This window comes from Capsicum annuum, chromosome 7 (assembly GCF_002878395.1).
Source record: "Capsicum annuum cultivar UCD-10X-F1 chromosome 7, UCD10Xv1.1, whole genome shotgun sequence".
Classification (NCBI taxonomy): domain Eukaryota; kingdom Viridiplantae; phylum Streptophyta; class Magnoliopsida; order Solanales; family Solanaceae; genus Capsicum; species Capsicum annuum.
Genome location: NC_061117.1, coordinates 197,366,751 through 197,394,186, shown reverse-complemented (window position 1 = coordinate 197,394,186; position 27,436 = coordinate 197,366,751). Strand labels below are relative to the sequence as shown.

At 32.9% G+C, this 27,436-nt stretch overlaps 3 protein-coding genes and 1 long non-coding RNA gene across 4 annotated transcripts; 2 read left to right on the top strand and 2 right to left on the bottom strand.

The window, feature by feature from the left end:
* The first annotated feature begins 664 nt into the window (after positions 1-664).
* On the top strand, positions 665-5,924 carry LOC107878290 (S-locus-specific glycoprotein S13-like). Its single transcript, XM_047393891.1, has 7 exons — positions 665-2,366; positions 2,467-2,601; positions 2,798-2,872; positions 2,975-3,179; positions 3,276-3,513; positions 3,623-3,773; positions 3,872-5,924. The coding sequence occupies exons 1-2, from the start codon at positions 1,140-1,142 to the stop codon at positions 2,590-2,592; spliced, it is 1,353 nt and encodes a 450-aa protein (XP_047249847.1). The 5' UTR covers positions 665-1,139; the 3' UTR covers positions 2,593-2,601; positions 2,798-2,872; positions 2,975-3,179; positions 3,276-3,513; positions 3,623-3,773; positions 3,872-5,924.
* On the top strand, positions 2,936-4,159 carry LOC124885335 (cysteine-rich receptor-like protein kinase 10). The gene is made up of 4 exons (XM_047394114.1): positions 2,936-3,179; positions 3,276-3,467; positions 3,649-3,773; positions 3,872-4,159. The coding sequence occupies exons 1-4, from the start codon at positions 2,936-2,938 to the stop codon at positions 4,157-4,159; spliced, it is 849 nt and encodes a 282-aa protein (XP_047250070.1).
* Positions 5,925-12,367: 6,443 nt separating the features above from the next.
* LOC107878291 lies at positions 12,368-13,057 on the bottom strand. Its single transcript, XR_001676803.2, has 2 exons — positions 12,785-13,057; positions 12,368-12,679 (listed from the first exon to the last, which is right to left on the bottom strand). It is a non-coding gene; the product is annotated as an uncharacterized LOC107878291 (long non-coding RNA).
* Positions 13,058-23,347: 10,290 nt separating this feature from the next.
* LOC124885861 lies at positions 23,348-25,592 on the bottom strand. Its single transcript, XM_047394112.1, has 4 exons — positions 24,905-25,592; positions 24,696-24,838; positions 23,830-23,973; positions 23,348-23,692 (listed from the first exon to the last, which is right to left on the bottom strand). The coding sequence occupies exons 1-4, from the start codon at positions 25,590-25,592 to the stop codon at positions 23,348-23,350; spliced, it is 1,320 nt and encodes a 439-aa protein (XP_047250068.1).
* Positions 25,593-27,436: the final 1,844 nt, after the last annotated feature.

Below are 27,436 nucleotides of genomic sequence, written 5' to 3'. Positions count from 1 at the left end.
TTACTTTAAGGCAAAAGCAACTCAACTAATAATAATTATTTTCGAAAGTCGCTCAGCTTTACTTCCTTATTATATTACCTTAATGTGAAACCATTTGAATATTCAATCAACATATTAAACGCAGTAAGTGCCCTAAAACCTTTCTAAATTTGACCCATCTGCCTACATTATGAGAACGGAAACATAAAATGTCACGTTTGATAATATGTACACAAAAAAAACTAATATCCAGTTGAACTTATTTTCCACTAAGCGGGGACTAGTGGGTAGATAACTGTGGTTGCGCAAATGCGTTTCTCTGCCTTCATAATAAAAGCCTTCGAAGATTGATACCACTAAAAAAGTTAATTTGATACTCGTTTCATCTCATTTTATGTGACACTATTTGATTTGACACTGTGCTTAAGAAAAAGCAGAAGGCTTTTGAAACTTACAGCCTAAAATAATTTTTAGATATTTCTGTTGTTGCAATACATTTCATTAAGGGTTAAACTGTTTCTAATTATAACGTCACATTTTTGGGACGGACTGAAAAAGGAAAATATGTCGCCTAAAATGAGATGGAAACAGTAACAGATATATATATATACTTCCTAATGTGTTGGTATATCTTTTGTGTGTACTATTTGTTTAAAAAACTGTGATGGCGATAATGCATTTCTGTGTCTTAATAATAAAAGCCATAGAAGATTGATGCCAATAAAAAAGTAAATTTGGTACTCTCTATTTTATGTGAAATAGTAGACTTTTGAAACTTTTAGTCCAAAATAATCATAAGATATTTGTGTGGCCATAAAACATTCACTGGGGGTAAAAAAGGAAATACAAAGTTAAATTGCTTCTATTTATAACAACAATGTTGACATTTTTTTTTTTGGAATGGATTAAAAAAGAAATGTGTCACATAAAATGAGTTGAAAAGCATATATATATATATATACTTCGTATGTGTTGGTAAAGGTTATCTTTCATGTGTACTGTGTTTAAAATGTTGTGGTAATAAAGCACAATCTCTCCTTGAGTCCAATTTGGTGGAAGTGGGAGCAGTGGTGCACTTTCTTAGCTAAAATACTTAAATTATCAAAGCGTGGGACAAAGAAATAAGCAGGAGCAAACAGGGAGCTTTACTAGGAAAAACAATGGAGTTGGATAGTGTCCTAGTTCTTTGGCTTGTATTTTCTAGTTCTTGCTTAACGCTTTTCGCAAGTGAGGAAATTATCGAGGTGGGGAAATCGATCACTGGTAATCAGAAAATGGTTTCAGCTGATGGAACTTTTGCGTTAGGCTTCTTCACTCCGGGCAATTCTACATTTAGCTACCTTGGCATATGGTACAATACCATCCCAGGACAAACGGTAGTTTGGGTTGCTAATAGAGAATCTCCAATCCCTCAGCATTCTACTGCAGTTTTTACTATTGGCGATGATGGGAATTTAGTGCTTTTTGATGAAAAGGACAAACTTATTTGGTCATCAAATGTTTCATCCACAAATTCTACTATTGGAGCACTGCTAGATAATGGAAATCTTGTGCTCACTCATGGTGAGTTCAATATATTGTGGCAGAGCTTTGAGCATCCTACAGATACATTTCTGCCTGAAATGAAAATCGGTTATAATGGAAAAACTGGCAAGCGAATTATGATTAATTCGTGGACAAGTAATGAAGATCCTCAGCCTGGAAATTTCTCTTTTGGAATAGACCCTGAAGGACGTCCGCGGCTTTACATTTTCAAGCAAAACAGTATTCATTTTAGGTTTGACGATACTTATGAATACTTAGGAGGGAATCTCAGAGGAACTGCATGGTATCTTTCTATTGTTTCTCGAAATGATGAAGTATATTTAACTTATGGTTACATCAAAGGCTGGATAACACTAAGGGTCTTCGTGGATCCTGCTGGGCATCTACAGGTGCTGTTCTGCACTCAATATGCTAATAAGTGGAAATTTATATTTCAGGTACCACAAACTCTTTGTGATATTTATGCGCAGTGCGGTCCATTTGGCAGCTGTGGAGGATTAACAAGTGAATTATGCATGTGCTTAACCGGATTTAAACCAAAATTTTCGACAGATTGGGATAATGGGAAATGGACGGATGGTTGTGTTAGAAAAGTAGCATTGGGTTGTGATGGCAAAGACAGGTTCTTGAAATATGAGAATATGAAGTTACCTGATCACACTATCTCCTTTGGACATATGAGTGTTAACGAGTGTGAAACTCAGTGTATCAGGAACTGTTCCTGCTCAGCTTATGCTTATTTAAATAGCACCTGTTTAATATGGATTGGAGATTACTGGACCTTGGCCGCAACTATTCTAATGGCAGAGTTCTCAATGTTCGATTTCATGGCTCTGAGCCAAGTATTTTCACTTCCATCCTTATTAATTCTACTTAACAGCGATTCTTTACGTCATTGGTGTAAGAACTATATTTAGTTATCTTTTTGTCTTCTGGATGCAGTTACCCATGGTGGATCAGGGTATTCAGCTCACAGACAAAAAAATTTCATTGCAAGAATTGTTTCTGCGATATGTGCCATATTGGTTCTTATTAGTTTTATTTTGTTTATCTCCAAAAGAAGGTTGAGAAGACAAGGTGTGTCTAGTACTCCTTAATTATTAAATTAGTGCTACTACTGAGTTCAAATTTTGTATGGATTACACTGGTTTGCTTTACTTATTTCTGCTTGAAACTAGGCTGGAAGAATGGAACTAAAGCTTTCATTAGGTCCGTGTCTAGTTTATATTCAGTTGAAAAAAGTGATATCAAGTTGCTGCAGTAAAACCTGCAGAAAATAGGAGAGGCTACTAACGACTTCCATGGAGAAAACAAACTTGGAGAAGGTGGATTTGGTCCCGTGTTTAAGGTACTAAATTCAGTGTTGATATTTTACTGCTGCTACTTGAGATATACGTCTCATTTTCCTTTCATGACTGTGGAGGATGTGGTTTTAAACATTCTGTTTAAGGGGTTTCTGGCTGAGGTCGGAGACATAGCTATCAAAAGGCTAAGCAGGAGGTCATCACAAGGACTAGAGGAGTTCATGAATGAATTGAAACTAATTGCAAAACTACAGCACAAAAATCTTGTCAGCCTCTTAGGATGTTGTGTTGAAGGAGAGGAGAAGATTCTAATCTATATGTCCAATTGCAGTTTGGACAAATTTCTGTTTGGTTCGTCTTCTCTCCGTTTAAGGCTTCACATAACTTAAAACTTTTTCTTCCTTTCAATTCCTTTTGGTAAGTAAGATATTCATTTTTCTTTGCTAGACCCGTCGTTGAAGGTTTCACTCAATTGGGGTACACGTTTTGGGATAATAGAAGGAATTTCTCAAGGAATGCTTTACCTACACAAGTACTCAAGATTAAAAGTCATTCACAGGGACTTGAAAGCAAGCAACATTCTTCTAGATAACGAGATGATCCCCAAAATATCAGACTTTGGAATGGCAAGGATTTTCGGTACTGATCAAACACAGGCCAATACAAACTGAGTGGTTGGTACATAGTAAGTGTAACTCCTTATGATTTTTTATTTGACTGGTTTCTGAGCTTTACTAGAGTCATTGCCTGTTGTGTATATCTAATGGAGATTGATTTATGTGAATGTGACATAGTGGCTATATGTCTCCGGAATACGTAGTATATGGCGAGTTTTCGGAGAAATCTGATGTGTTTAGCTTCGGAGTGTTGCTGTTAGAAATTCTGAGCGGTCAGCGTAACTCAGACTTTCTCATGACTGAAATTTCCGCGTCCCTCTTAGGATGGGTAAGAATACTCAAGACATTTGAAAACGTTGTCCAATTTTTTTTTCTTTCACTCTTTTTCCTTTTTTATCAATAAGGCCGATTCATGTGAACTTTTAGGCATGGAATAAGTGGAAAGAAGGAAGAATATTGGAGTTGATTGATCCATCTGTAAGAGAAACCTGTGACAGTAACAAAGCGACAAGTTGTATTCTGGTTGCGCTTCTTTGTGTTCAAGAGATTCCAATTGACCGGCCAACAATGCCTGATATAGTTGTTATGTTAAGCAATGAAACGATGCTCATCCCTGAACCAAAAGAACCTGCTTTTCGCAGCAGCTGGCAAGCTCCGCAGTTAACTGATGTATCCATAAATGAGATGACAGTTACCTTGCCGAAACCTCGATGAGAGCATTTATTAGTTTTCCGACTTCTTGTAGTAAATTTTTCTTGTGAGCATAGAACCACCATAATTATGTTTGTAGAGAGGAGAGATGTTTGATATCTTCCTTGAGAGGGACTCCAGTTTGGGAGAAATTTAGGCTAATCAAGGGAGTTTTACTTCAAAAATTGGGATTCACTTGTTACCAGATAATAACGTCCTTAATTGTTGGACTTACAAAAGTGTAGTCTCTGGAAGGAATACACAGAATTCACTGTTTCACTGATGTTGTCTTGGTTTTTTTCCTCTTTCTTCAGTGTATCAAATGTGTGTTATCTTGCTTTTGAAGTTCACTTGGCTTAAATTTTTGTCAAATTTAAATTTTTATGATAATGAAGTTTGTGTCTAACTCAACTGCAAAAGCTAGCTCATGAGGGAAGGATTTTGCAATACATATAAGTAGACTAACCAACGTCATATCTTTAACCTACTTCATGATCAGGCCCAACTGGAGCATGGACGGGGAGTGCAAACGTGGATGATCCTGACTCTAATACCATGTAAAGATATGATGTTTGAGCCCAACTCAAAACCTAAAGTTCTGATTTACAGAGTGAAAAGATGTTTAAAAGAAAAAAGAACTTATAGATTGCAAATGTGAATATTAGAGTCAATAAGAATACGTGGGAAAAGAATTATGTAGTGGTTGAAGCTTAAAAAACTGGTAACCTGTCAGTCTTTCATTTAAATACTCCCTGCATTTTAAAACAGAGAAAAGCATTTTTAATCATTTCCATGGATGTGGAAAATCTCATTTTGTCCAAATACAATCCACTTTCTCTATATCCAAGTGACTAATGTTTTCACATTCCACATAGAAACATTAGTGCCAACTGGAACCTTTTACCAATATTTATAACTTAGGCAATGATGATTTGACAAATTCAAGTGCTTCACTCGTGAATATAAACCATTTAGCATGTATCAGAAGAATAGAAAAATTAGATCATCCAAGAAACCGTCAATCCACGAGCAGAGACACTATCAGAGTAGGAAAACGTATGTATAAAAGAGAAAATTTGAAATGGAACCAAGAGAAACCTTATTCTCTACCATTACATATAAAGACTTAAAGGATCCATAGAGGCTGAAAGACCAGCGAACTCCCTCATGCCGAGAGTGTCTGTGAGGGCGGAAGCCACTCTTTTGTTCAATTTCACTCTATATAACAAGGAATAGTCATTATTGTAACACATATAGATTCTGCACATGAATGTGTTGCTAAAGGTCATCTTTTGAACGAGGAAACCTTTGCACGCATTGGTTACCTTTTGAGAGGCCTATGCCTCATAGAAACTGTCACTGTCCCTTGGCCTATAGATTCCGACTCTATCATTATCTTATGTTTGGAGAAGTGCTAAATTTGTGTATGCACATTCTTTGGCAGAGAGGGACCACAAATCCTTTTAATTCTCTCATTGTTTTAAACGTCATAGAAATCTTCGTTTAAAAATTATTTGTCATAAAGAACATTCTCTTTATTTAAGTACAACTTGGTAGAAGTGGAAGACATGGACCATAAAGGTGCACTTTCCTAGATAAAAAACTACAAGGCAAAATAGGGAAAATAAAAAAGAACCAGGTGCAGAGAGTCTCCATCTCTGAATTCTACTGCAGTTTTCACTATTGGTGTTGATGGGAATTTAGTGTTTTTTGATGAGAAGGGTAAACTCATTTGGTAATCAAATGTTTCATTCCCACAATGTTGCAGAAGCATCGGTTGCTTGATATGCTGGATAATGGATAGAGAAAAACGATGTCAGAATGCATCATAGAACTGAACTCTAACTGTAATCACTGATACGCTGACGAGTAAAACTACTAGCAACCTTACTCTCAAGCCCTTTATTGAGGGTGTCTGTAGAACACAGGGAAGTAACTATTACTCACTGATACAGGGAAGCTAACAGGGTGGTGGATTATGTAGCCAAGTTAGCCACTACTTTGGATGATCAACTTTTGACTCATAATGTCAGTCAATTGCCAAAAGATGCATTAGGGGATCTTATTTTTTGAATAGAAGGCAAGTTCCTAATGTGAGGCTACGATATGACAAAACCAACTCTTTTGTTAGGCAACAACAACAACAAACATACCCAGTTTATTCCCACCAAGTGGGGTCTGGAGAGGGTAAGTGTACGTAGTCCTACCTTAAATGTGAGATAAAAAGGTTGTTTCTGGTAGACCCTTGACTTAAAATAGAACAATCTAAGATAAAGAACAGTAATAGTATGAATAGTAAAAGAACAAGATATAATAGGGATTAGCAAATTGAATAATACCATAAACAAGATACTCCAAATAACACACCAAAAGATACCATACCCTAAACTCATACTAACCTTCTACCCTAATCCGCCTCCTGCACAACTTCCTATCTAGGGTCATGTCTTCGGTAAGCTGGAGTTGCTCCATATTATGTCTAATCACCTCCCTCCAATATTTCTTTGGTCTACCTCTATCACGCTTGAAACCATTCCTAGCCAACCTTTCACACCTCTACACTGGGTCATCCGTGCTCCTCCTCATCACATGACCAAACCATCTCAACCTCGTTTTCCTCATCTTGGCTTTCACCAAAGCTACACCCACCTTATCTCGAATAACCTTATTTCTAATTCTATCTTTCCTAGTATACCCACACATCCACCTAAACATTCTCATTTCTGCCACCTTCATCTTCTGGATGTGGGCCTTTTTAACAGGCAACACTACGCCTCATACAACAACGCCGATCTAACCACCACTCCGTATAACTTGCCTTTAAGTTTGGGAGATACCTTTTTGTCATACAAGATTCCAGAGGCGAGCCTTCATTTCATCCACCCTACCCCAATCCGATAAGTGACATCTTCGTCAATTTCTCCATTCTCCTAAATCATAGACCCTAGATACTTAAAACTATCTCTCTTACTTATAGAATAAGTATCAAGCTTAACAACCACATAGGACTCATGAGACACATCACTGAACTTACACTCCAAATATTCCGTCTTGAACCTACTCAACCTAAACCCTTTAGACTCAAGAGTTTGCCTTCAAACCTCAAATTTAGCATTAACTCTACTACGTGTCTCATCAATCAAGACTACATCATCCACAAAAAGCAAACAATAAGGCGCCCCACCTTAAATATGCCGCATCAAAATATCTATCACCAAGGCAAAAAGAAACGGACTAAGCGTCGAACCTTAATGTAACCCCATCAAAATGGGAAAGTGCTCTGAGTCCCCTCCCCTAGTCCTAATCCGAGTCTTGGCTCCGTCATACATATCCTTAATCGCCCTAACATACACTATAGGTATACCTCTAGCCTCCAAAGAACCTCCCTGGGAACTCTATCATAGGCTTTTTCTAAGTCGATAAACACCATGTGCAAATTCTTCTTCCTATCCCTATACTACTCCACCAGCCTGACGAGATGGATGGCTTCAGTAGTCGAGCACTCTAGCATAAATCTAAACTGATTTTCAGAAATAGTAACAATCCTCCCAAACCTCAACTCTACCACCCTCTCTTAAACCTTCATAGTATAACTCAACAACTTGATACCCTTATAATTGTTGCAATCCTGAATGTCGCACTTATTTTTATACAACGGAATCATCGTACAACACCTCCAAGCCTCAGGCATCCTCGCCATCTTAAAAGTTATATTAAACAACTGAGTCAACCACTCTATACCTACCCCTCCTGTGTACTTTCAAAAATCCACCGGAATCTCATCTGGCCCCATCGTTGTACCTGTACGCATCCTACGAATAGCCCCCTTAACCTCCTCAACCTTAATGCGCCTACAATAACCATAATCACGAAACCTCTCAGAATGCTTCAAATCCTCCAACACAATGCTAGTATCCCTTCTTTCGTTCAGGAGCTTATGAAAGTAAGACTGCCATCTCTTTCTAATACAACCCTCGTCCACTAGAATTTTTCCGTCCACATTCTTAATACACTTCACTTGATCCAAGTCCCGAGACCTCCTCTCTCTAACTTTGGTGAGCCTGTACAACTTTTTATCCCCACCTTTACTATCCAATGATGTCTAAAACTCTCGAAAGCAGCATCCTTAGCTCTCGTGACCGCTAACTTCACCTCTCGCTTAACAATCTTATATTCCTCCATATTCTTCCGTTTATCTTCTTCATCCTTACTCTTAACCAACTTTGCATACCGTCTCTTCTTAGCCTCCATTTTCCCCTTCACCTTCTCATTCCACCATTAGTCTCTTTGGTGCTTGCCAGAGCCTCCACTTTCCCCTTCACCTTCTCATTTCACCATCAGTCTCCTTGGTGCTTGCCCACGTGGCCTCTGGAGACCCCCAACACCTCTCTAGTTGTCTCCCTAATGCAATTGGCAGTCTCGTCCCACATACTATAAACATCCCCTCCACTTTCCTAAGCCTCCCTCACCATTAACTTATCCCCTATATCTAATGCACTGGCTAAAGTCAGATTGCCCCATCGAATCCTCCACCCCTCTCCTCCTTCGCTCCTTTCTGATTTTTAAGTCCATCACTAGAGGCTTATGTTGGATCGAAAGACTTTCACTCAGTAAGATCTTACAATCCCTACAAATACCCCTATCTCCTTTCCTGAGGAGCAATAAGTCAATTTGAGTCTTGGATACTCAAATATAAAAGGTAGCCAAGTGAACCTCCTTCTTGGGAAAGGTCGAATTGACTACCACCAATCCAAACGTCGAGAAAAATTCAGAAGGGCCACTCATTCAATAGTTCATACACCAAACCCATAGCCTCTATGCACATCATCACATTCTCTCGAAGAATATCCTATATGCCCGTTGAAATCACATCATATGAAAAGTTTCTCATTATTGGGTACACTCCTCACCATCTCGTTCAAATCCTTCCAAAATCTCTTCTTCTCTTCATCATCCAGACCTACGTGTGATGCATACGCACTAATAATACTCCAAGAAGACCCTCTAATAACTAGCGTAATGACATCATCCTATCATTGACCTTCTTAACCTCTACCACTTTCTTCCAAAGCTCGTCATTTACTAGAATGACTACACTATTTCTGTTCCTCACATTTCCTGAGTACCACAACTTATAACCATCTACTACCCTCGCCTTAGTACTTACCCATTTGGTTTCTTGGAGACACGCTATATTAATTCGCCTTTTCCTAAAAATTTTCACTAGCTCTAATGACTTCTCCGATAAAGACCCTATGTTCCACGACCCTACTCTCAACCTATAGTCATCCTTAGCCCCTTTACCCTTCCTACCCCTGCCCTGCCCCCGTCCCAGTCCCCGACCTAAGCCTCGCCCGAAGACATGACCCTATGCCAATACTATCTACCACAACCACTAGGGACAGCACAGACCAATAACACCAAGAGCACAATGCTTAGACAATAAAGTAAACCAAACAAGTACTATCAAGCCCATACTGCCGAACTACTAAGAACAACAAAAATGGCTAAGATACAAGTAGAATACACAAATAAAATACTATACTATGAAATACAGAAATAAACAAGTAAATCGTCACCCATAAACAAGATAGTCAACCAAGACGCGAAGAAAACGAAATTGAAATAGGTTGATTCATAATATTAGTCAATCGCCAAGAGGTGCATTCGTATCTTATTGTTTGGATAGAAGGCAAGTTCCTAATGTGAGGGTACGATATGACAAAGACAACTTTTTTGTTAGCTAGAATTATATTTCATTGTATTTGGAGAGGGTGTGAACACCTAATGTTAGACACTCACAAAGATTGGTAAGGTCTACTACACCTAGGTAAGGTCTAGTCTTCCCCTCCCCCGCCCCTCTTTTGTGCTCTCCTTAAAAAAAATCAAATGTTTCATTCACAACAGGGTTAGCTTCAAATTCTATTGCAGAAGCACTATTAGAAAATGGAAATCTTGTTCTTACGAGAGATGGTGAGTCCAATACATCGTAAGAGAGCTTTCAACATCCTATGGATACATTTATGCCTGAGATGAAACTTGGCCATAATAGAACAAATAGTGAACAAATTCTGATCAATTCATGGACAAAATGTGGAGATCCTCGCCCCAAAAATTTCTCTTATGCAGTAGATCCTGCAGGGCATTAGCCCTTTTACAACTGGAACAAGTTACTGTTGGACTCAGGGGCGGATCTACTTGGGAGGGAGGGGGTGTCACGACACCCGATCCCTCGGCTAAAAATTTTTTATGCAGGTAGAAGTTTTAGTATTTATAATAGAGAAAAGACATCTTTTTACCCCTGAACTTGTTTGCTCAACTCACTTTAACACTTCAACTAAACTTTCATTTATTTACATCCTTAACATCTTTAAAGTGAAATAATATATATATATATATATATAGAACAAGAAAACAAAATTAACATTTTCCCTTCTTCTTCTTCAAAACCCAACCCCATCCCACCCCCACCCTAAATTCTCCTCCCCAAATCCTTCAACCCCCACCTCGCTTCTCCTTCAACTATCAATTCCACCACCATCATCCCCCCCTCCCCCATACCCTAATTTCTTCTTCTCTAATTATCAAATTCTTCAGCCCACCTCTAATTTTTCTTCTTCAATCCCTTGACTTCTTTTTGTCCCAGCATAATCTAAAATTATAAATCTGAAAAATCAAATTATACTTGATAAACAAGCCAAAATACGCAAAAGTATCATCGTTAACTAAAAACTATGATGCAGAAACAATAAATGGAGTTCTTAGGGATGAAAGAATGAAATTGGATTTGAAAAAATAAAAGTGATCTTTGTGGATTTGAAAATTTGAAATTGAAATTGAAGAAAAGTTATTATTAGCGATGGTGAATGATGGTGGTGGTGCGTATATTCTTTTGTGGATATGTTTTAATCGTTTCCGGTGAGTTTTACCGGAATATTAGAGGAAAACATAAATTATTTTGCCAATGTTTATATAGGCAAAATAAAGTGAGATATAGTTGATGAAGATTGCTTCCTACTTGAAAATTCTTTCAATTTTGGCTGTATTGTTCATATATCATGTTAAAAAATCGACGTGGCTTAGGTGTTTGATCGTTGATTTAGAGAATTTCGTTTTGGTTTGATCCGATTTATCAAGTGAATTGACTTTTTGATCACTAATTTATGATTTTTTTTTTATGGGGGTTGAATTTTGTCAATAAAAATGACGTTTCCCGACTGAAATTGGAGATTTGGAAGAGGGGTGGTGCGGGGGGCGGCGGTGCTAGAAGCTAGGGGAGGGTTTGAAGAAGGAAATTGGGGGTCGGGTATAAATATATTGAAAAATAAATATTTTTTATATATAAAAATTGTATATATATATATATATATATATATATATATTTATCTTTTTTAAAAAAATACATAAAAATAGCATATGTGTGGGATTACTTTTTTTTTTTATTAAATATAATTTCTTACGTGGCAATGACATGGTGTTGATCTAGCAATGACATGACGCGTGTGCAGTTCACTCTCTATTGTGAGACTGGGATTGTGATTTTGAGGTTGTATTTAATTACTTGAAAGTTGTTAAGGGTGTAAATAATTATAAGTTAAATTACAGTGCTAAAGTAAGTGGAGCGGATAAATTCAAAAAAAAAATGATGTCCTTTTTTTATAATATACCAGAAAAGGTTGGCACCCATGTCATAAATATTAAATAGATGTGACTGGTCCGTTGGTCAATGGTCAGGGTGCCAGACCCCAACCGCCGAGTTCAAATCCCGCTGATGTTCCCGTTTTTCATATTTTACCTTTCTTTTACTTTTTTGCATTTCACAAGCACAGGTTGTTTTCTTCTTGTTTCCCTTTTCCAGTTTCCTGTACTTTTCTTCTTTTTCTAATTCCACGATTCCTCCAATGCAATCCATCTATTAGTTTGTTTATCAATTTATCTCTTTAGTTTTTTTAAATCTTCAAATATTTAATTGAATGAATTATAACCTTTTTATCCTTTCAATTTACATTTTATCTATTAAATTTTATTCTTCCTATATGCGCAACTTCAAGTTACCAAGGACATGACCTTGGATAGAAAGGTGTGTAAGACAAGTATTAAGATAGACAATTAGTAGGGTAGGAGTGTTGGTGCGCCTTTTGAGGGTTTTGGCTTTTCGGTGTTTGTGGTGGTACTAATTGCAGTATTGTAGTCCCTTGATTGTGATATCTACGATATTCAGATTTTGGTTCGTATAAAACTCATTTTACTTTGATGATCGTATATTTGTTATGTACAAAAAATCTTGTAAATCGAACTAAATTAGCTCAAAATGGATCAAAACTTGCTAAAATTTAAACCCTAATTCTATGTCCATCACAAAGTTTGCTTGAAAACAGTATCATCCTCAATCTTCAAATCTTGTATCCTGTTGGTGGATCTGAGAATTCAGCTTAAGGCACAAGATTTTTGTTGCCACAATTGCTTTTCCAATATCTGCCATCTTGGTTCTTTAGTATTTTTGCCTTAATGTTCAAAACAAAGCACTTGAAAAGACAGGTGCGTCTGATAGAGCGTACAAATCATACGCGGCGGAAGCATGAACGTGGATCACTAAACTAAGGTAAAAACTAGGTATTGCAATTTAAATGAGATTGAGTAAACACTAACCTGCACACAACTCTTTCCAGATAAAGCAATCCAGGGTTGTAGCCTTCTTCATTCAAGATAAAGCAATCCAAGGCTATAACCTTGTACTAAAGACTGACTAATCTATTCAATGATGGGCGAGTAAATTTTTGGTTTACGAAGAGAGAATTTCATCCCTGAAAGAAATTCCCCTTTATAATCACATAACACGTTTCAACTGGAGTAAAAACGTGAGAGGGCGTTTTTCATGTTTGCACGTATCTTTTTTGCTGAGACATGACGGCGTTGTCCCACAAAAACTATGCAAATTCTAGAAAACCAGTAACAAAAACAGTTTTACTGTTTTTTAGAATACTCCGTTTCTTTTTAAAAACTATTATTTTATTCGCTTAAAATAATTGGTTTGTTTCAATTTAGTTGTTACTTTTATGAAATTAAGAGAATATTATATTTCTTTTAATACTAATTTTATCATTAAATAACTAAATAATATATATATACTCAAATTTATATTTTAAAAGCATAACTAATAAGACTAATATAGTAAAATAAGACCCTAATAAATTTTTTCGAAAAGTACAAAGTCAATAGGGGTCAACTATTTTGAAACGAATGGAATAATTAATCAAGTATAGTAGGGATCATAAATCTATAATCTATATCTATATCTAAATCTATAATCTCTCTCTCTATATATATATTAAAATTGTGAAGGATCTTAGAAATGTTGTTTGAATTTTTTATCTTTCATTAAAAGTCTCTGTTTTAGACAAAATCGTCTTTTCACTATTTTTTTCCCTAATATTTAAGAGTTGAAAATTAATTAAATATATTTACGATAAAATCTTTCCTTATTAGTCATCAGAATTGATAACAACTAATATTTTTTCATTAGTTTAAGAATTCTAAATCAATTAAAATTGATTTTAAGAAGATTTGAAAAATCTAAAAATAAATATAAAAGCATTAGAATAAGAAAAATATAAGAAGTGTCAAATTTTTAAAAGGTTTAAGTACGTAATAAGAACGTAATTAATAATTTTGTAAAGATTTAACTTTAAAAATAAAAAAATATAGGAAAATATACCTTTTACCACAAATATGGTTCAAATTGATGTGTCTCTCTTATCATTTGACAACAAAGAAAAGAGTGAAAGAGGTATGACAAATCAAAAGTGATATTCATCAACCACTTGAAACTTTTGGTGGTAATATATGTGTGTGTGGTGTTACACTAAAATATATGTTTATATTTACATTATTATATTAAAGTCTAAAGAATCTTTGGAAAGTGATTTAAACTTTTATACTTTAATAAAAATCTCCGCAATAGATAAATTATTTAATTTTAAATAATCAAACTTTATATGTGCGAGACACATACGGTTAAACTAGTTTATTAAATTTAGGCTTCTATTTATGACATTAATTTGTAAATGATTGAATTAATAAATTACAAATTATTTCACTAAATTTGTAATTACACTCTCCGGTTTAATTTCGAAATCTATGACTAAATCTTATTTAACTCTCCATATTAGAATTACGACACTAATTAATTAAACTAAATCTCTGAAAATTTAATCAATCAATTAATTTAATTCTTTGTTATTATGCTTAGACTAATTTCACGTGATGGATATAAAATCTAATTGCAGAGTTTTCACATGAAAACATATAAATAACCATAAATAGATGTCATCTATTTCAATGCCGAGTCATGGTTCTATCAACTAATTATTATTTATGTAATTTGTTCATCATTATTCAATTTGTTGACTACACCAATCATAATAATTATATTAAGATTCAGGTACAAGTGCACTCAATAAACTAGAGAAATTGTTTTATAAATTTTCATAACATTTTAAAAGCATATTAGCACAAGAAATTTGAATTGAACCATTTCTATAATTAAGATCAAATTATATATAATATTTTGTTATTAATCATCAAGATGATTATCCAACTTCATCTCTGATTGTGAAGAATAATTTATTATTTATAAGGACCGATAATTTTAATCTTCTGTATATGAGCTAAATAACTCCACACATCATCAAAAATGACATAGATGATAGGACAATGATTCATTCAAATAAAACTTTATTAAATCAAATAAATGAAATAAACAGTGTTTACATATGATGAAAACATAAACTATATGGTTAATTGTATAGTTTGTGAATAATAAATCTATAATATATTAAATGTGTGAAGTCCCTTAGAAAAGTAATTTGAACCTTTTGTCCTTTATTAAAAAATTATTCTTAAGACAAAACTGTCTTTTCATTATTTTTTAAAATTTATTATTTAATTATTTTTTATTATATTAACTAGACTTCTTAAAATATATGTGACTCCTGAAATATATGGTAGGAGAATTAATTAATATTTTTTTCTACTGTTCAATTAGAAAAATACTTCTAAAATGGAACTCTATTAAGGAAATACTTCTATAAATATTGAGATGCACATTAAACTAGAGAACAAAACGATTGTCTATTAGGAGAATATGATTGATGCTCATCTAACTTGATTCGATTGCATGTCTAGATTGGTGAATGCTTGATTTTCTAACTCTCAACTTCTTCACTGTTTTTGTCGGCATAATAGAATTCAACATGTGTGTATATATATATCTTCTTTATTTTCATTCAAAATCATTCTTTGGGGTCAAAATTTTTGAGCAGATAAGAATTAGTTGGATCAAAATCGAAGCTTTGTGGTCACTATTATATATTTTTATAGTTTATAGGTCGTAGATGAATGTCGGTTGGCTTTGAAGAATTTCTTGTGTAAAGGTTAGATTTAATTGTATTGTTTTGATATTTTTATTATCTTATTGTTTTATTTTAATTTATAGATGCTAAATGAATGTGGGTCGGCTTTGAATTTTTTTTTTTAGATAAAGATTAAGTTAAATTGTATTATCGTAATAGCTCTATTAGTTTGTTATTTTGTGGTAGTTTACAGTTCGTAAATGAATCTCGATCGGCTTTGAGAAATTTTTGTGTGTTAAATTTAAGTTTAATTGTATTGTTTTGATATAACTTTTAGCATATTATTTTGCTGCAGTTTATAGGTGATAGATAAATGTTGGTCGGTTTTGAGGAATTTTTGATGTAAAGGTTAGATTTAGTTGTATTATGTTGGTCGGCTTTGAGGAATTTTTTTATGTAATGATTAGGTTTAGTTGTATTATTTTGATATCTCTATTGTCATATTCTTTTGTTATTGTCTACAAGTTGTAGATGAGTGTCGGACAACTTTAAAAAAAAATTGTGTGTAAAGATTAGATTTAATTGTATTATTTTGATGTCTCTATCATTGTATTATTTTGTTGCAATTTACATATGGTAGATGAATATTGATCGACTTTAAAACTATTTTCGGTAAAGATTAGGTGTAATAAATAAATTCTTCATCTTTACATACTCCAAAAGATATTAAATTTAATTATTATATTCATCTCTATTATTTAAACAAATATTATATTTAGTGTAATATTTGAACTCATTAAAGTGAGCTACGCGCACAAGACGCGTACACCTAAACTAGTTATTACTTATAAGGATCGATAATTTTAATCTTTCGTATATGAGCTAAATAACTCCATAACATTGTCTAAAATGACATAAATGTTAGGACAATGATCTATTCAAATAAAAGATTATTAAATCAAATAAATAAATTAAACAATTGTTTACATAAGATGAAAACATAAATTATATGGTTAATAGTATATCCTAACAATGTCTAGTACTTCTTAACTGTAAATTAGCTCTAGTAATAATTTTCTCATGATGTCCGTGTCTAGTTCATCACATCTTCTTGAATTTATTGGATCTTGTTGAGATTATTGACACTGTCATATGATTTTTTACTTCACTAATCGCATCGGTAGGCGTATTGTAACAAACTCATCAGTCACCTTACTGTCTTAGAGAACTCTACCAGCAGTTTAGGTGTGAGAAAGGTCCAGTAAGTCTCCAAGCCAAATTAAACAGGTGCTATTTGAACAAGCATAAGCCGAGCAGGAGCAGTTCCTAATGAACTGGTCAGGCAAGTTTTTCTATTATAACCTGTTGGTGCATTTTATTATTAAAAAAAAATATTAAAGTGCATGACAATTAGTAGATATAAAGTAAAAAAGTGGTGTAATTATTCTTGTAACTCACCATATTATTTTTTGTGTTAGTGGGTATGAATTGTGATAAAGATGACTATTAGTTCTTGTAACTCATATGTTCATTAATTTTTGTAACTCTTAAGGTCATTAATTCTTGTAACTCCATGGTCATTACTTTCATGTAATTTATGTAACATCAAGATTATTCATCTATCTACATTACTATTCCTCATTCATCCTATTCATTACATGGAAGAATTTCTCACCTATACATAGAGGTGGTCTTGCATATTATTGTATGTACAAGAAAATATGATAAGTGTGAAAAAGATTATAGTGTGTAATAGTGAAAGAGAGAGTTGAGACAAAAAAAATATTCTAAGTCTACAACTATATTTACTATACAAAAGAGAGTTATTATATTAGTGAAAGAAAGAGTTAAGACAAAAAAAATATTATAAATCTTTAACTATATTCACTATACAAAGAGAGTAAATATATGTTGAAGGAAGGTGTTCTTATGGTGGAACTTTGGACTTTTTAAGTAATCCGGAGTTCCTTGAGTTGTACATCGTTGATGGGTTGTTGTATCTTGGAGGGGACAAGTCACGAGATATACTGCTGAATCGATGTAGATTATACCTCTGGATCGATGTAGATTATACCGCGGTGGGCTTGAATCTTCTTAAAGAAAGCGAGATATCCGCGCCTCAGCCAAGAAGAAGATTATTTTAATTTCTTTATTTTTGTTAATTTTATTTCAACTGTAATCATTTATTGTAAATATTACACCAATAATTTTAAGGAGAGTCATATTTTGTTATAGTTTGAAAAATTGCGGATATCAAGATGGGAGATCTCAAAAGATGGATGGCAAGAGATAGCCACGTAAAGTATCTTTCTACTCCTCAACTTAAGCAGAGAAAAGGTAAAAAAAAAATTCTACTTGTTGCGGAGGAAAGGTAAAAAGTTACCTATGATTTTTCATGAATAAAATTATACTTTTCATAAAAGTTTATTTCCTTAAAGTCTCAAAATAGTGGGGGCTAATGAAATAAGAAAAATTCACCAAGAAAAATGTGATTTTGAATTTTTGAGAATACTTTGAAAAAAAGTTACAAGTGCATATATTAGTCTTGGAATAAATCACTTGTTACTATTTTTATATTTGTTGATGTCTTTGGCTCTAACATGCATGTTATTAAATAAATGATAAATTGAATAGCCAATTTGACATTAAATATTTGGGTAAAATAAATTTCATTCTTGGAATAAAAAATACGTTAATTATGTGATGAACTTTTCTTTGACATATCACATTATGGTGAAAAGGAAGAATTGTGAAATACATTTTATGAGTCATGTAACTTCTTTTGATTCAAATATGTCAAAGTGGTGTGAAAAAAAGGAGTTTACTGGCCTAATAAAAGAAAAATGAGATATATGACTAATTACACTTGGCATGAAATCATATAAAAGTACTTAAACAGGTTACACAAGCAAATTAGATATATTTACTTGGTTAAAAAAAGGTTGTGGCTTGTTGTACTTAAAAGTGTTTTTGATGTAAAATGAGGAGGAAAAAAATTTGATGCTATTTGTTGAAATGAAAAAGCAAATTATTATTTGTTAACTCTAATATGGAGATTGAACTAATTATTTTAGTCTCAACTAGTGAAAAGGTGACTTGATCAATCACTTTATTTTGAGAAATTGATTTCTCAAGTTTTGAGTTATTGTGATAGCACCAATATTATTGATAAAGTTTGAAGTTGTTATTACAATAGTAAATTCAGACCCGTGAGAATAAAATAATATTGTGATATTATATTTGACAAGTGGCACCACTAACATTGATTATGTCAAATTATTATCTTGCAGATGAACTAAGCAAGACTTTGGCAAGATAAAGGGTCTGAATCACATCGAGGGGGAGGAATGAAGCCTATCAAAATCATGAATCATATATGAAGAAACCCAACCTTGGGACTAAAGATCCTCTAATCAGGTTCAATAGAAAAAACGAATCATATTATGATTTGGTGTGAGATGCACTATTATTTAATCCTTCCTATGATGTGAGTACATTTTGTTCCGGTAATAATTGTGAAGGCTGAGTCTAAGAACTCTTAATGAAATTATGTATCTCATACGAGTAGGGTGTCGATATTACAGGACCGCCCTTGACAAATTTCACCTATGTGAGTGTGGAAGTAGGCTGCTTCCTATGATAATGAGGCTTATTCTCAAAAACGCTCATGAAAAATCGGGATAGCACATGGTTGTAATGCGCTGGCTATTAAAGCTTATGTCAACACCTTGACTATTGTGTGTAGGTAGTAATATTTTATTTTTCTTAAGCAGTCATAGTTCAAGTCTGAGACCACTACTGACTCTGGAGTAAATGTTACTATTTTACTAAGTGAAGGTTCAATGCAGAGCACACCTTCATAATGCATAATAGTCTCCCTTCAACTAAACTGGTGATAACGCTCTTATTTCAATATTAAAATGAGTTGGGGAATATTGGTGCATTTTATTATTAAAATAAAAATATTAAAGTGCATGACAATTAGTAGACATAAAGTGAAGAAAGTTGTGTCATTATTCTTGTAACTCACACTACTTAAAAATACAGGAAAACCGATCACAATCTGCATTTGCGACCAAAATGCGTGATCGAAAAAAAAGTGGTAGCTTTTTTAAACCGACCATGTATGGTTATTTTTTTTTAAATATATATATATATATATATACACATATATATACACATATATACATATATACATATTTAAAATTCAATATTATTTTTCTAAAATAATTTTTTTAATAAAAATAAATTTTCAAAAAAAAAAACGACCACAAGTGGTCTTTTTTATTTAAATTAAAATTAATTAATTTATAAAAAAACCGACCACATGTGGTCGTTTTTTAATTGAATTAAATAATTATTAAATAAAAAAAAGAGACCACAAGTGGTTGATTTTTTATTTAAATTAAATAATTAATTTATAAAAAACTGACCACATGTGATCAGTTTTTTAAAATTTTTTACAAAAAATCGACCACAGGTGGTTGATTTTTCTGATAATTTTGTAAAAAAAATATTGAAAATTTCCAGGATACAAACATTAAAAATCAAATTATTTATAAATTTTGTAAAATAAATATTAAAAATTTCCATAATACAAACATTAAAAATCAAATTATTTACAAATTTTGTAAAAAAAAGTATTGAAAATTTCCAGAATACAAACATTAAAAATTAAATTATTTACAAAATTAAAATCAAATTATTTATAATACAACCCACCAATCATTTAATATACAATCAATCACCATAAGAATACAAACATTAAAAATCAAATTATTTACAAAATTTATCGAGGTTCCAAATCCAAACTACAAAACATACAAAAGACTAAAAACTACAACTCATCATCCGCATCCTCATTCTCAACCTTACCTATTCTATTATCAATATTTCGTTGATATATCCAGCTATAATCAGGTTCCATCTACACAATCAATCACATTCAAGTAATTAGGTCAAGTCACAAAAGTTCACATTTCAAATACCTACACTTAAACATTTTCAAGTCACTAATTCATTTTTCAATTGACCACACTTTACCAAAATGAAAACCCAAGTTCACATTTCAAATTCCTAAATTCAAAACAAACGTCACTAATTCATAATTCAAGTAACTACACTTAAATATTTCAAGTCACTAAGTCACTTCACAAGTTACCTAACTAAACTAAATTCAAAATAAAAAGTTCTCATTTCAAGTACTTACACCTAAATATTTTCAATTCACTAATTCACTTCACAAGTTACCAAACTAAACTAAATTCAAAATGAAAAGTTCGCATTTCAAGTACCTACACCTAAACATTTCAAGTCACTAATTCACTTCACGAGTTACCAAACTATACTAAATTCAAAATGAAAAGTTCACATTTCAAGTACCTACACTTAAACATTTTCAAGTCACTAACTCACTTCTCAAGTGACCACACTTAACTATATTCAAAACACAAGTCCGCCTTTCAAGTAACTACACTTAAACATTTTTGACTCACTAATGCACTTCTCAAATGACCACACTTAACTAAATTCAAAACACAAGTCCATATTTCAAGTACCTACACTTAAACATTTTCAAGTCACTAACTCACTTCTCAAGTGACCACACTTAACTAAATTCAAAACACAAGTCCACATTTCAAATACCTACACTTAAACCGAAACATAAATTCAAAATCCAAGAGAAAAAACATAATACTCTTGTATAAAATTCCGACGAGTAAATATAATTCAGAAGAACGAAAAACACATAAGTCTATAATTTGATTCATTAATAAAATACTACTTTAATTCAAATACTAGAATAAAAATTATAAAAATTCAATAATGTGCTAAATAAAGAAAAAAAAAGAGTGATTATATTGAATCATAAGAAGTAAAGTTGAAAAAAGAAATTTAAAAGAAAAATATATTATACTTTATTTTTAAAATAGTAAATTCATAATTACCCCACTGATGTTGGTCGAGATTTTCAAAAAGACACCTAAACTTTGAATTCGACCTATTACCCCACGATTCTTACTTAATCAATTGCAAACACACCATTTTGACCCTTTGCGTGTATACACGTGCCACAGGCGCGTGAAAGGCTCGAATTTGACCTTTTTGACCAATTAAAAGCTGCCACGTGTAAAATAATTGATATATAATTTATATTCTTTTTTTAAAAAAATAATATTTATTTATTTTATAAAATTATCCCTACCCCCTCTCCGCCCCCCAATCCACCCACTCTTTCTTCTTCAACTCAATTCACCATTAAAGTTTCTTTCTTTTTTTAAATCATTCATTAAAGCTCCATTTTATAATTATATCATATCATTTAACTACTCACGATTTCTTCTTCAACACAATGTCTTCTTTAATACCATTAAAGCTCTTCAACACAATGTCACCATTAAGGCTCCTCCATTGAAGCTTTTTTTCTTTTTAAAATCATATCATTAAAGCTTCATGTTCAGTTAAATCATATCATTTAACTATCTTTAAAACTCAATTCAATCATAAAACTTTCAATTCAATCATAAAACTATTTTTTGAAGTGATTTGAACAAAAAAAAAATGAGAATGCATGCTGACGGAGTTGGGGGGAGGGTTGGGGGGTTAGGGGGAGATGCTGATGGGGGTGGGAGTGTTGGACGGGGGTGGGGGTGCTGAATGGGGGTGGGGGTTGAGGGGAAGTGCTGGATGGGGTGGGGGAAGAGGGGTGGGGTGGGGTGTTAAATTAAATAAAAAGGAAAAATTTATTAAAAAATATATGAAATTAAACGTAGTTGACATGTGGCAGCACCTGATTGACGCATGTCTTCACTCACTTTGTTGTGACTGAGATTCAGCAAAAAATGATGCGTTTGTAACGAAATAAAGAAGAACCGTGGGGTAATAGGTCAATGTTAAAATTTATGTGTCTTTTTGAAAATCTCAGCCAACATCAGGGGTAATTATATATTTACTCTTTAAAAAAAAGAAATAAAATGTAACTTTATATTTACATTACGTAATTACACCTGATTCTTTATTCCTAATTGAGAATTGGACTATGTAATTATATCTAATTTCACTTTCCTTGTGGCTCTCCAAACATATCCTTAATAATTTCTTAGTTTTATCTTATAACGAAAAGAAGTGCATAGTTCAGTGACAATATTATCCTTAAAGAAACAAAAGTTACTTTAGTGGGATGTTTACACAAGTTCAATGACATTTTGAGAAATTAACTCCAATCATATCACAACTAGTTTTAAACTTGTGCGTCGTGTAATAATTTTGAAATCTTTTTACACTAACACCTGTTGGTTTACACTAATTCCCACTATAACATCCAACCCATTTGCCAAATGAAAATAGTAACTCACTCCCAACTCCTCCAAAAACTTCAACACACAAACTGCAAAGTAAGTAATCATACACGCTAGTAAAATTATATTACTAAGATCATAATTCAACAATAGTATTTCCAAACAAACAGTAATGCAGTGGAAGATCCAGGATTTTGGTTAAGGGTGTTCATATTTTTAGAAAAAGAAACGGGTCATAAAAAAATATTGTAAATCGTATATTGAAGAAGAAGAATCTTTGAACCAAACTAATCATAAAAAAACATACAGGATAACAAGTTCAAACATATAATATAAATAAAGTCAACAAAGAAAATTTTATTAATAGAAGGTTGATTAGAAAATATAATTACAAGTGCATTTGGCGACGCTTCATCCCTTGAAATGTTTCTATAATACACGCATTAGAAATATTCTTAAATACTTTTTTTTCTACATAAGGCACTATGCAACCATCTAAAAATTCATCATCCATTCTATTCCGCAAATCATTCTTGATATATTTCATTACCAAAAAAGCTCTTTCAACTGATGCAGTGGCTACGGGTAGAAGCAAAACAAACTTCACTAAAAGAAATACAAGAGGATAGGTTAAGTGCTTCTTTGTCAACCAACTTTCTTGAAAGTTCCCCAAATCCACCTAAATTGGAGAATCTTTTATCAATATCACAAACATCAAAAATATAATTAACAAGTTGATTCTCAAGAACCCTCATGTTGAACTCATCAAAGTCATCAGGATATAATTTAGCCATCACCAATATCTTTTGGATGTCAAAACTAGAAAACGTATCAATTGGATTCAAGCAAGCTACACCATTAAGAAAATCACTTGTCACCTCATTAAAACGGTCATTAAGTTCTTGTAGCTGCCAATCAATAATTTTATAAAATACATCTACACGATAATGGTGCAAAGTAGTATAATCAACTACTTTACGTCGTGATCTTCCTGAGTTAGCATATGGCTCATCATAATTGGGTAATGGAATACTATGCTTAATACAAAATGCCTCGACCTTTTCTTTGAGCGAATTCCAACCAACATTTTTTTTAAAATAGGATCCCATTCATTATCTCGTAATGCTTGCAATCTTCTCTTTGCTACTTTTACAAGAATCATGGCATTAGCAATATCTTGTTCTTTTTTCTGTAATGACACATTAAAATCATTTGTGATTCTTAAAACATCAGTCATTAAATGCAACAAGAAAACAGTCTCAAAAGTTTGACAACTTCTGAGAAATCCTGATGCGCTAGTTTTTTCTCCCGAAGTACTTGCATTTTCAACAAGAGAATCAAGTACATCAACAATGAAGGCAAAGTTACTAATAAAGTTTCCAAACGACTTGAGTGAGATCCCCAACGAGTGTCAACGGCTTTAATAAGACCAAGTTCTTGATTCAAACCTCTACCCGTTTCTAGCTCACCTATATCTAATGCCTCTTGAAGTTTTTATTTTTGAGATTCTCAAAATTCATCCATACGTTTAAAGGAAGACCCCAACACATTCAAAATATTTGAAGTCAATAGTACAAGTTCTCCTATTTGAACACACCTTTTAGAAACCGCAACAAGAGTCAATTGAAGTTGATGAGCAAAACAATGAACCGAGTGAGCTGATCTACTTTCTTGTCAAATTAATGTTTTAAGACCACCTAACTCACCTTGCATATTGCTTGCCCCATCATAACATTGCCCTCGTACATAAGTTAAAGTTAAAGAATGGTGAGAAAGTACATCCACAATTGCTTTCTTTAGAGATAAAGCACTAGTATCTTTAATATGAACAAGTCTAATAAATGCTTCTATCACAAATCCCTTTTTATCAACATATCATAAACAAATAGCCATTTGCTCTTTGCGTGATACGTCTCTTGATTCATCAATCAACAAAGCAAAGAATTCACCATCTAAATCCTTTATTATAGCTTTGATTGTTTCAATCTTACACGCAGTCACAATATCTTTTTGAATATCATGAGAAATCATTTTATTATTTTTTGGAGCTTTTTCTAACACATAAGGTTAAATGTCATCACATCTATCCGCAAGTCAAGAAAGTGCTTCAAGAAAATTACCTTTGTTCAAGGATGATTCACTTTCATCATGACCGCGAAGTGCTAAACCTTGATTTAGAAGAAATCGAACCACATCGATTGAAGCATTTAACCGAACTCGATATTCATTCTTACTTTTCTCGTCCAACTTGTAAAATGCAGCCTCAATAGATTGTTCTTCCCTCATAAGATCTTCACACTTCTTTTTTGATTGATTATGAATGCTATTCGGAGGACCAATATGAGTTGCAAAGCTATCTTTTTTGTGCCCATTTTTAAATTCCTTCGTCGAAAATGTATTACCATCACCTTGATGAATGCTTTCGCCTTGAAATAAATAACAAGACAAACAATAAACTGCATCTGCACTTACACTATGTTCCAACCAATCAGAATATTCATCAAACCATTTAGAAACAAAACGACGTGGAGTTCCAGAAAAGTCTGTTTGAGGAAACTCATGATCTTGAGGCTGGCAAGGACGTTTTAGAATGTATGCCCTTCTTATCTCATCACGAATGTTCGGAGGATAACTCAAAATCGGAGGTCTTTCAGCAGGGTCAGCCTTTAGATCATTTACATCAAATTTTTGTCTCTGAGAAGACTGAGATAGTATTTCTATTTGATCAACATCTTCATTTCGTCGGGATTGATTTTGAGACGTTGAACATATTTTTGAAACTTTACGAAAATACTTCTCCAAGCTCATTGAAACCTCAAACTAAAATAAAAATCAAGCGCATCACACTTATTATTCAATTTCAACAAATAAAAAAATTATGAATACTTGAAACATTGTCCCTGTTGATATTCAATTTTGGCTCGTTCTTTCCCTCTAATTAATTTCATCGCCGTTCTTGTCCCTAACTAATTTTCAAAAATTAAATAAGAAATAAGATTCATATTTTTCTTTCTCTATCTCTACAAATTTTTGAAATAAAGGGAATTTATTTTTTATTATAAATAAAATATTTTAATCAAATATAATTAAATATTTTAACATCAAATTCACAAAAAACTATCTTCTGGTAATCGCATTCACATCTTTTATTTATTTTTAAGGCTATATTGTAACCACATACATATGTATATTTTGTTATATAAGATAAGTATAGATTTTTATTATATTCTTATTTCAGATATATTTATTTATGTTCTTATTGCTACACACATATATACAAGTATGTTTTGTCATTATTAAATAAATCTAAAAATGAAATAAATATATTAAATTAGACGCGTATTCAAATTATGTTTGTAATTTATGAATGTACGAACCCAAAAATAATTTTAGGATAACAAGAAATATCGATAAAGTTAATTTCAGTAGGAAAAGAGTATTCGAACCAACAATAATCCAGCTTTAATTTTTATTTCATCCTAACCCAACCCTTATTCTATAAGTTTCAAACAAAAGTCTAAAAATTAGCTGGAAACTTAGTATAATTTTTATGCCCACTCTGCCATTTCACTTCAAACGATATAATTTAATCTGATACGCCAATTTATTTTAAATTCAAAGGATCCTGATTTTTTCTTAGTTATTCTTATGTAGAATTTTTATTTATTTAATTATCTATTTATTTATATATTTGTTTATTTATTCTCTTTCCTTTTCTCATTAAATTAAATTTGAATCCTTCGATCAAAAATTGAACAGAATCAGTCCAAAATCACCCAACTAGCACGAATTAACCTAGTCTGTTAAAATTTCGGATGTGATGATCTCAAATTTCTAATTATTTACTTATTTTTTATATTTTTATATATATAATTTATTTATTATTATTTATTTAATCTTTATATTAAATTTAGGCCGTCCGATTTTAGTCAACATGATCAGCCTATACTATGGCTTTTTCCCACCCTCAATAAACCAAATACAATGACCGCCCATCACATCTTCCTGATCAAAACAGTTATTCTCTCTCCCTTTCTCTCTTCTCCTTCTTCCTCTCCTCCACGCTTCAAAAGCCTAAACCCAGCGACAACCTTCAACCACCCTCTGGGCAACCCATTTCCCCACCCTAAGAATCTGCGCAACAGTGAAAATCAGCACAAAATGGGGGATAAGACTTGGAAAATCTGGCATTCTATCATGAATAGTTGTGGAAAAATGGAGACTTGGATTTGAATTTCAAAATCCTATCTCAATTTTCTTTAATTTTGGCTTCAAATCCGAACTTTTGAGTCCGGATTTAGCCTATAAATAGGGTGTTCTTCAACCCTAGACAACAAGTTGAAAAATTGGTAGAAAGGGCAGTGGAGGAACAAGTGATACCAGAGAAAAGGGAGGGTCTCAAAATTTGATAAATTTCTTTCAGTATTAGTCTAAATTTGAAGTCCTCAGAGTCGATTTTATCGTCAGAAGTTCTTACACGTCAAGGCTCCAGTTTCGCTGCCCCATACAAGGTACTATCCCATCTTGATTACGTTGTACTTAATTTTGTGAATCGTTCGTCATTTAGTTAGTCGGGATGATGGCTATATGTTTGAAAGTATAAAAATGTGAAATAAAATAATTTCTGAGTTTCAGATCATCTGTATTCACAA

Bases quoted from the DNA above. Each gene is read 5' to 3' on its own strand.
- LOC107878290 (XM_047393891.1), top strand. From the start codon at position 1,140: ATGGAGTTGGATAGTGTCCTAGTTCTTTGGCTTGTATTTTCTAGTTCT. The intron at 2,367-2,466 runs GTATTTTCACTT...TTCTGGATGCAG, and splicing joins ATTTCATGGCTCTGAGCCAA to TTACCCATGGTGGATCAGGG.
- LOC124885335 (XM_047394114.1), top strand. From the start codon at position 2,936: ATGACTGTGGAGGATGTGGTTTTAAACATTCTGTTTAAGGGGTTTCTG. The intron at 3,180-3,275 runs GTTCGTCTTCTC...TTTCTTTGCTAG, and splicing joins TTTGGACAAATTTCTGTTTG to ACCCGTCGTTGAAGGTTTCA. The intron at 3,468-3,648 runs GTACTGATCAAA...CGGAATACGTAG, and splicing joins TGGAATGGCAAGGATTTTCG to TATATGGCGAGTTTTCGGAG.
- LOC124885861 (XM_047394112.1), bottom strand. From the start codon at position 25,592: ATGAGCTTGGAGAAGTATTTTCGTAAAGTTTCAAAAATATGTTCAACG. The intron at 24,839-24,904 runs GTAATTTTCTTG...CTTATGTGTTAG, and splicing joins TGAATCATCCTTGAACAAAG to AAAAAGCTCCAAAAAATAAT. The intron at 23,974-24,695 runs GTATCACGCAAA...GTGTCATTACAG, and splicing joins TGATTGATGAATCAAGAGAC to AAAAAAGAACAAGATATTGC.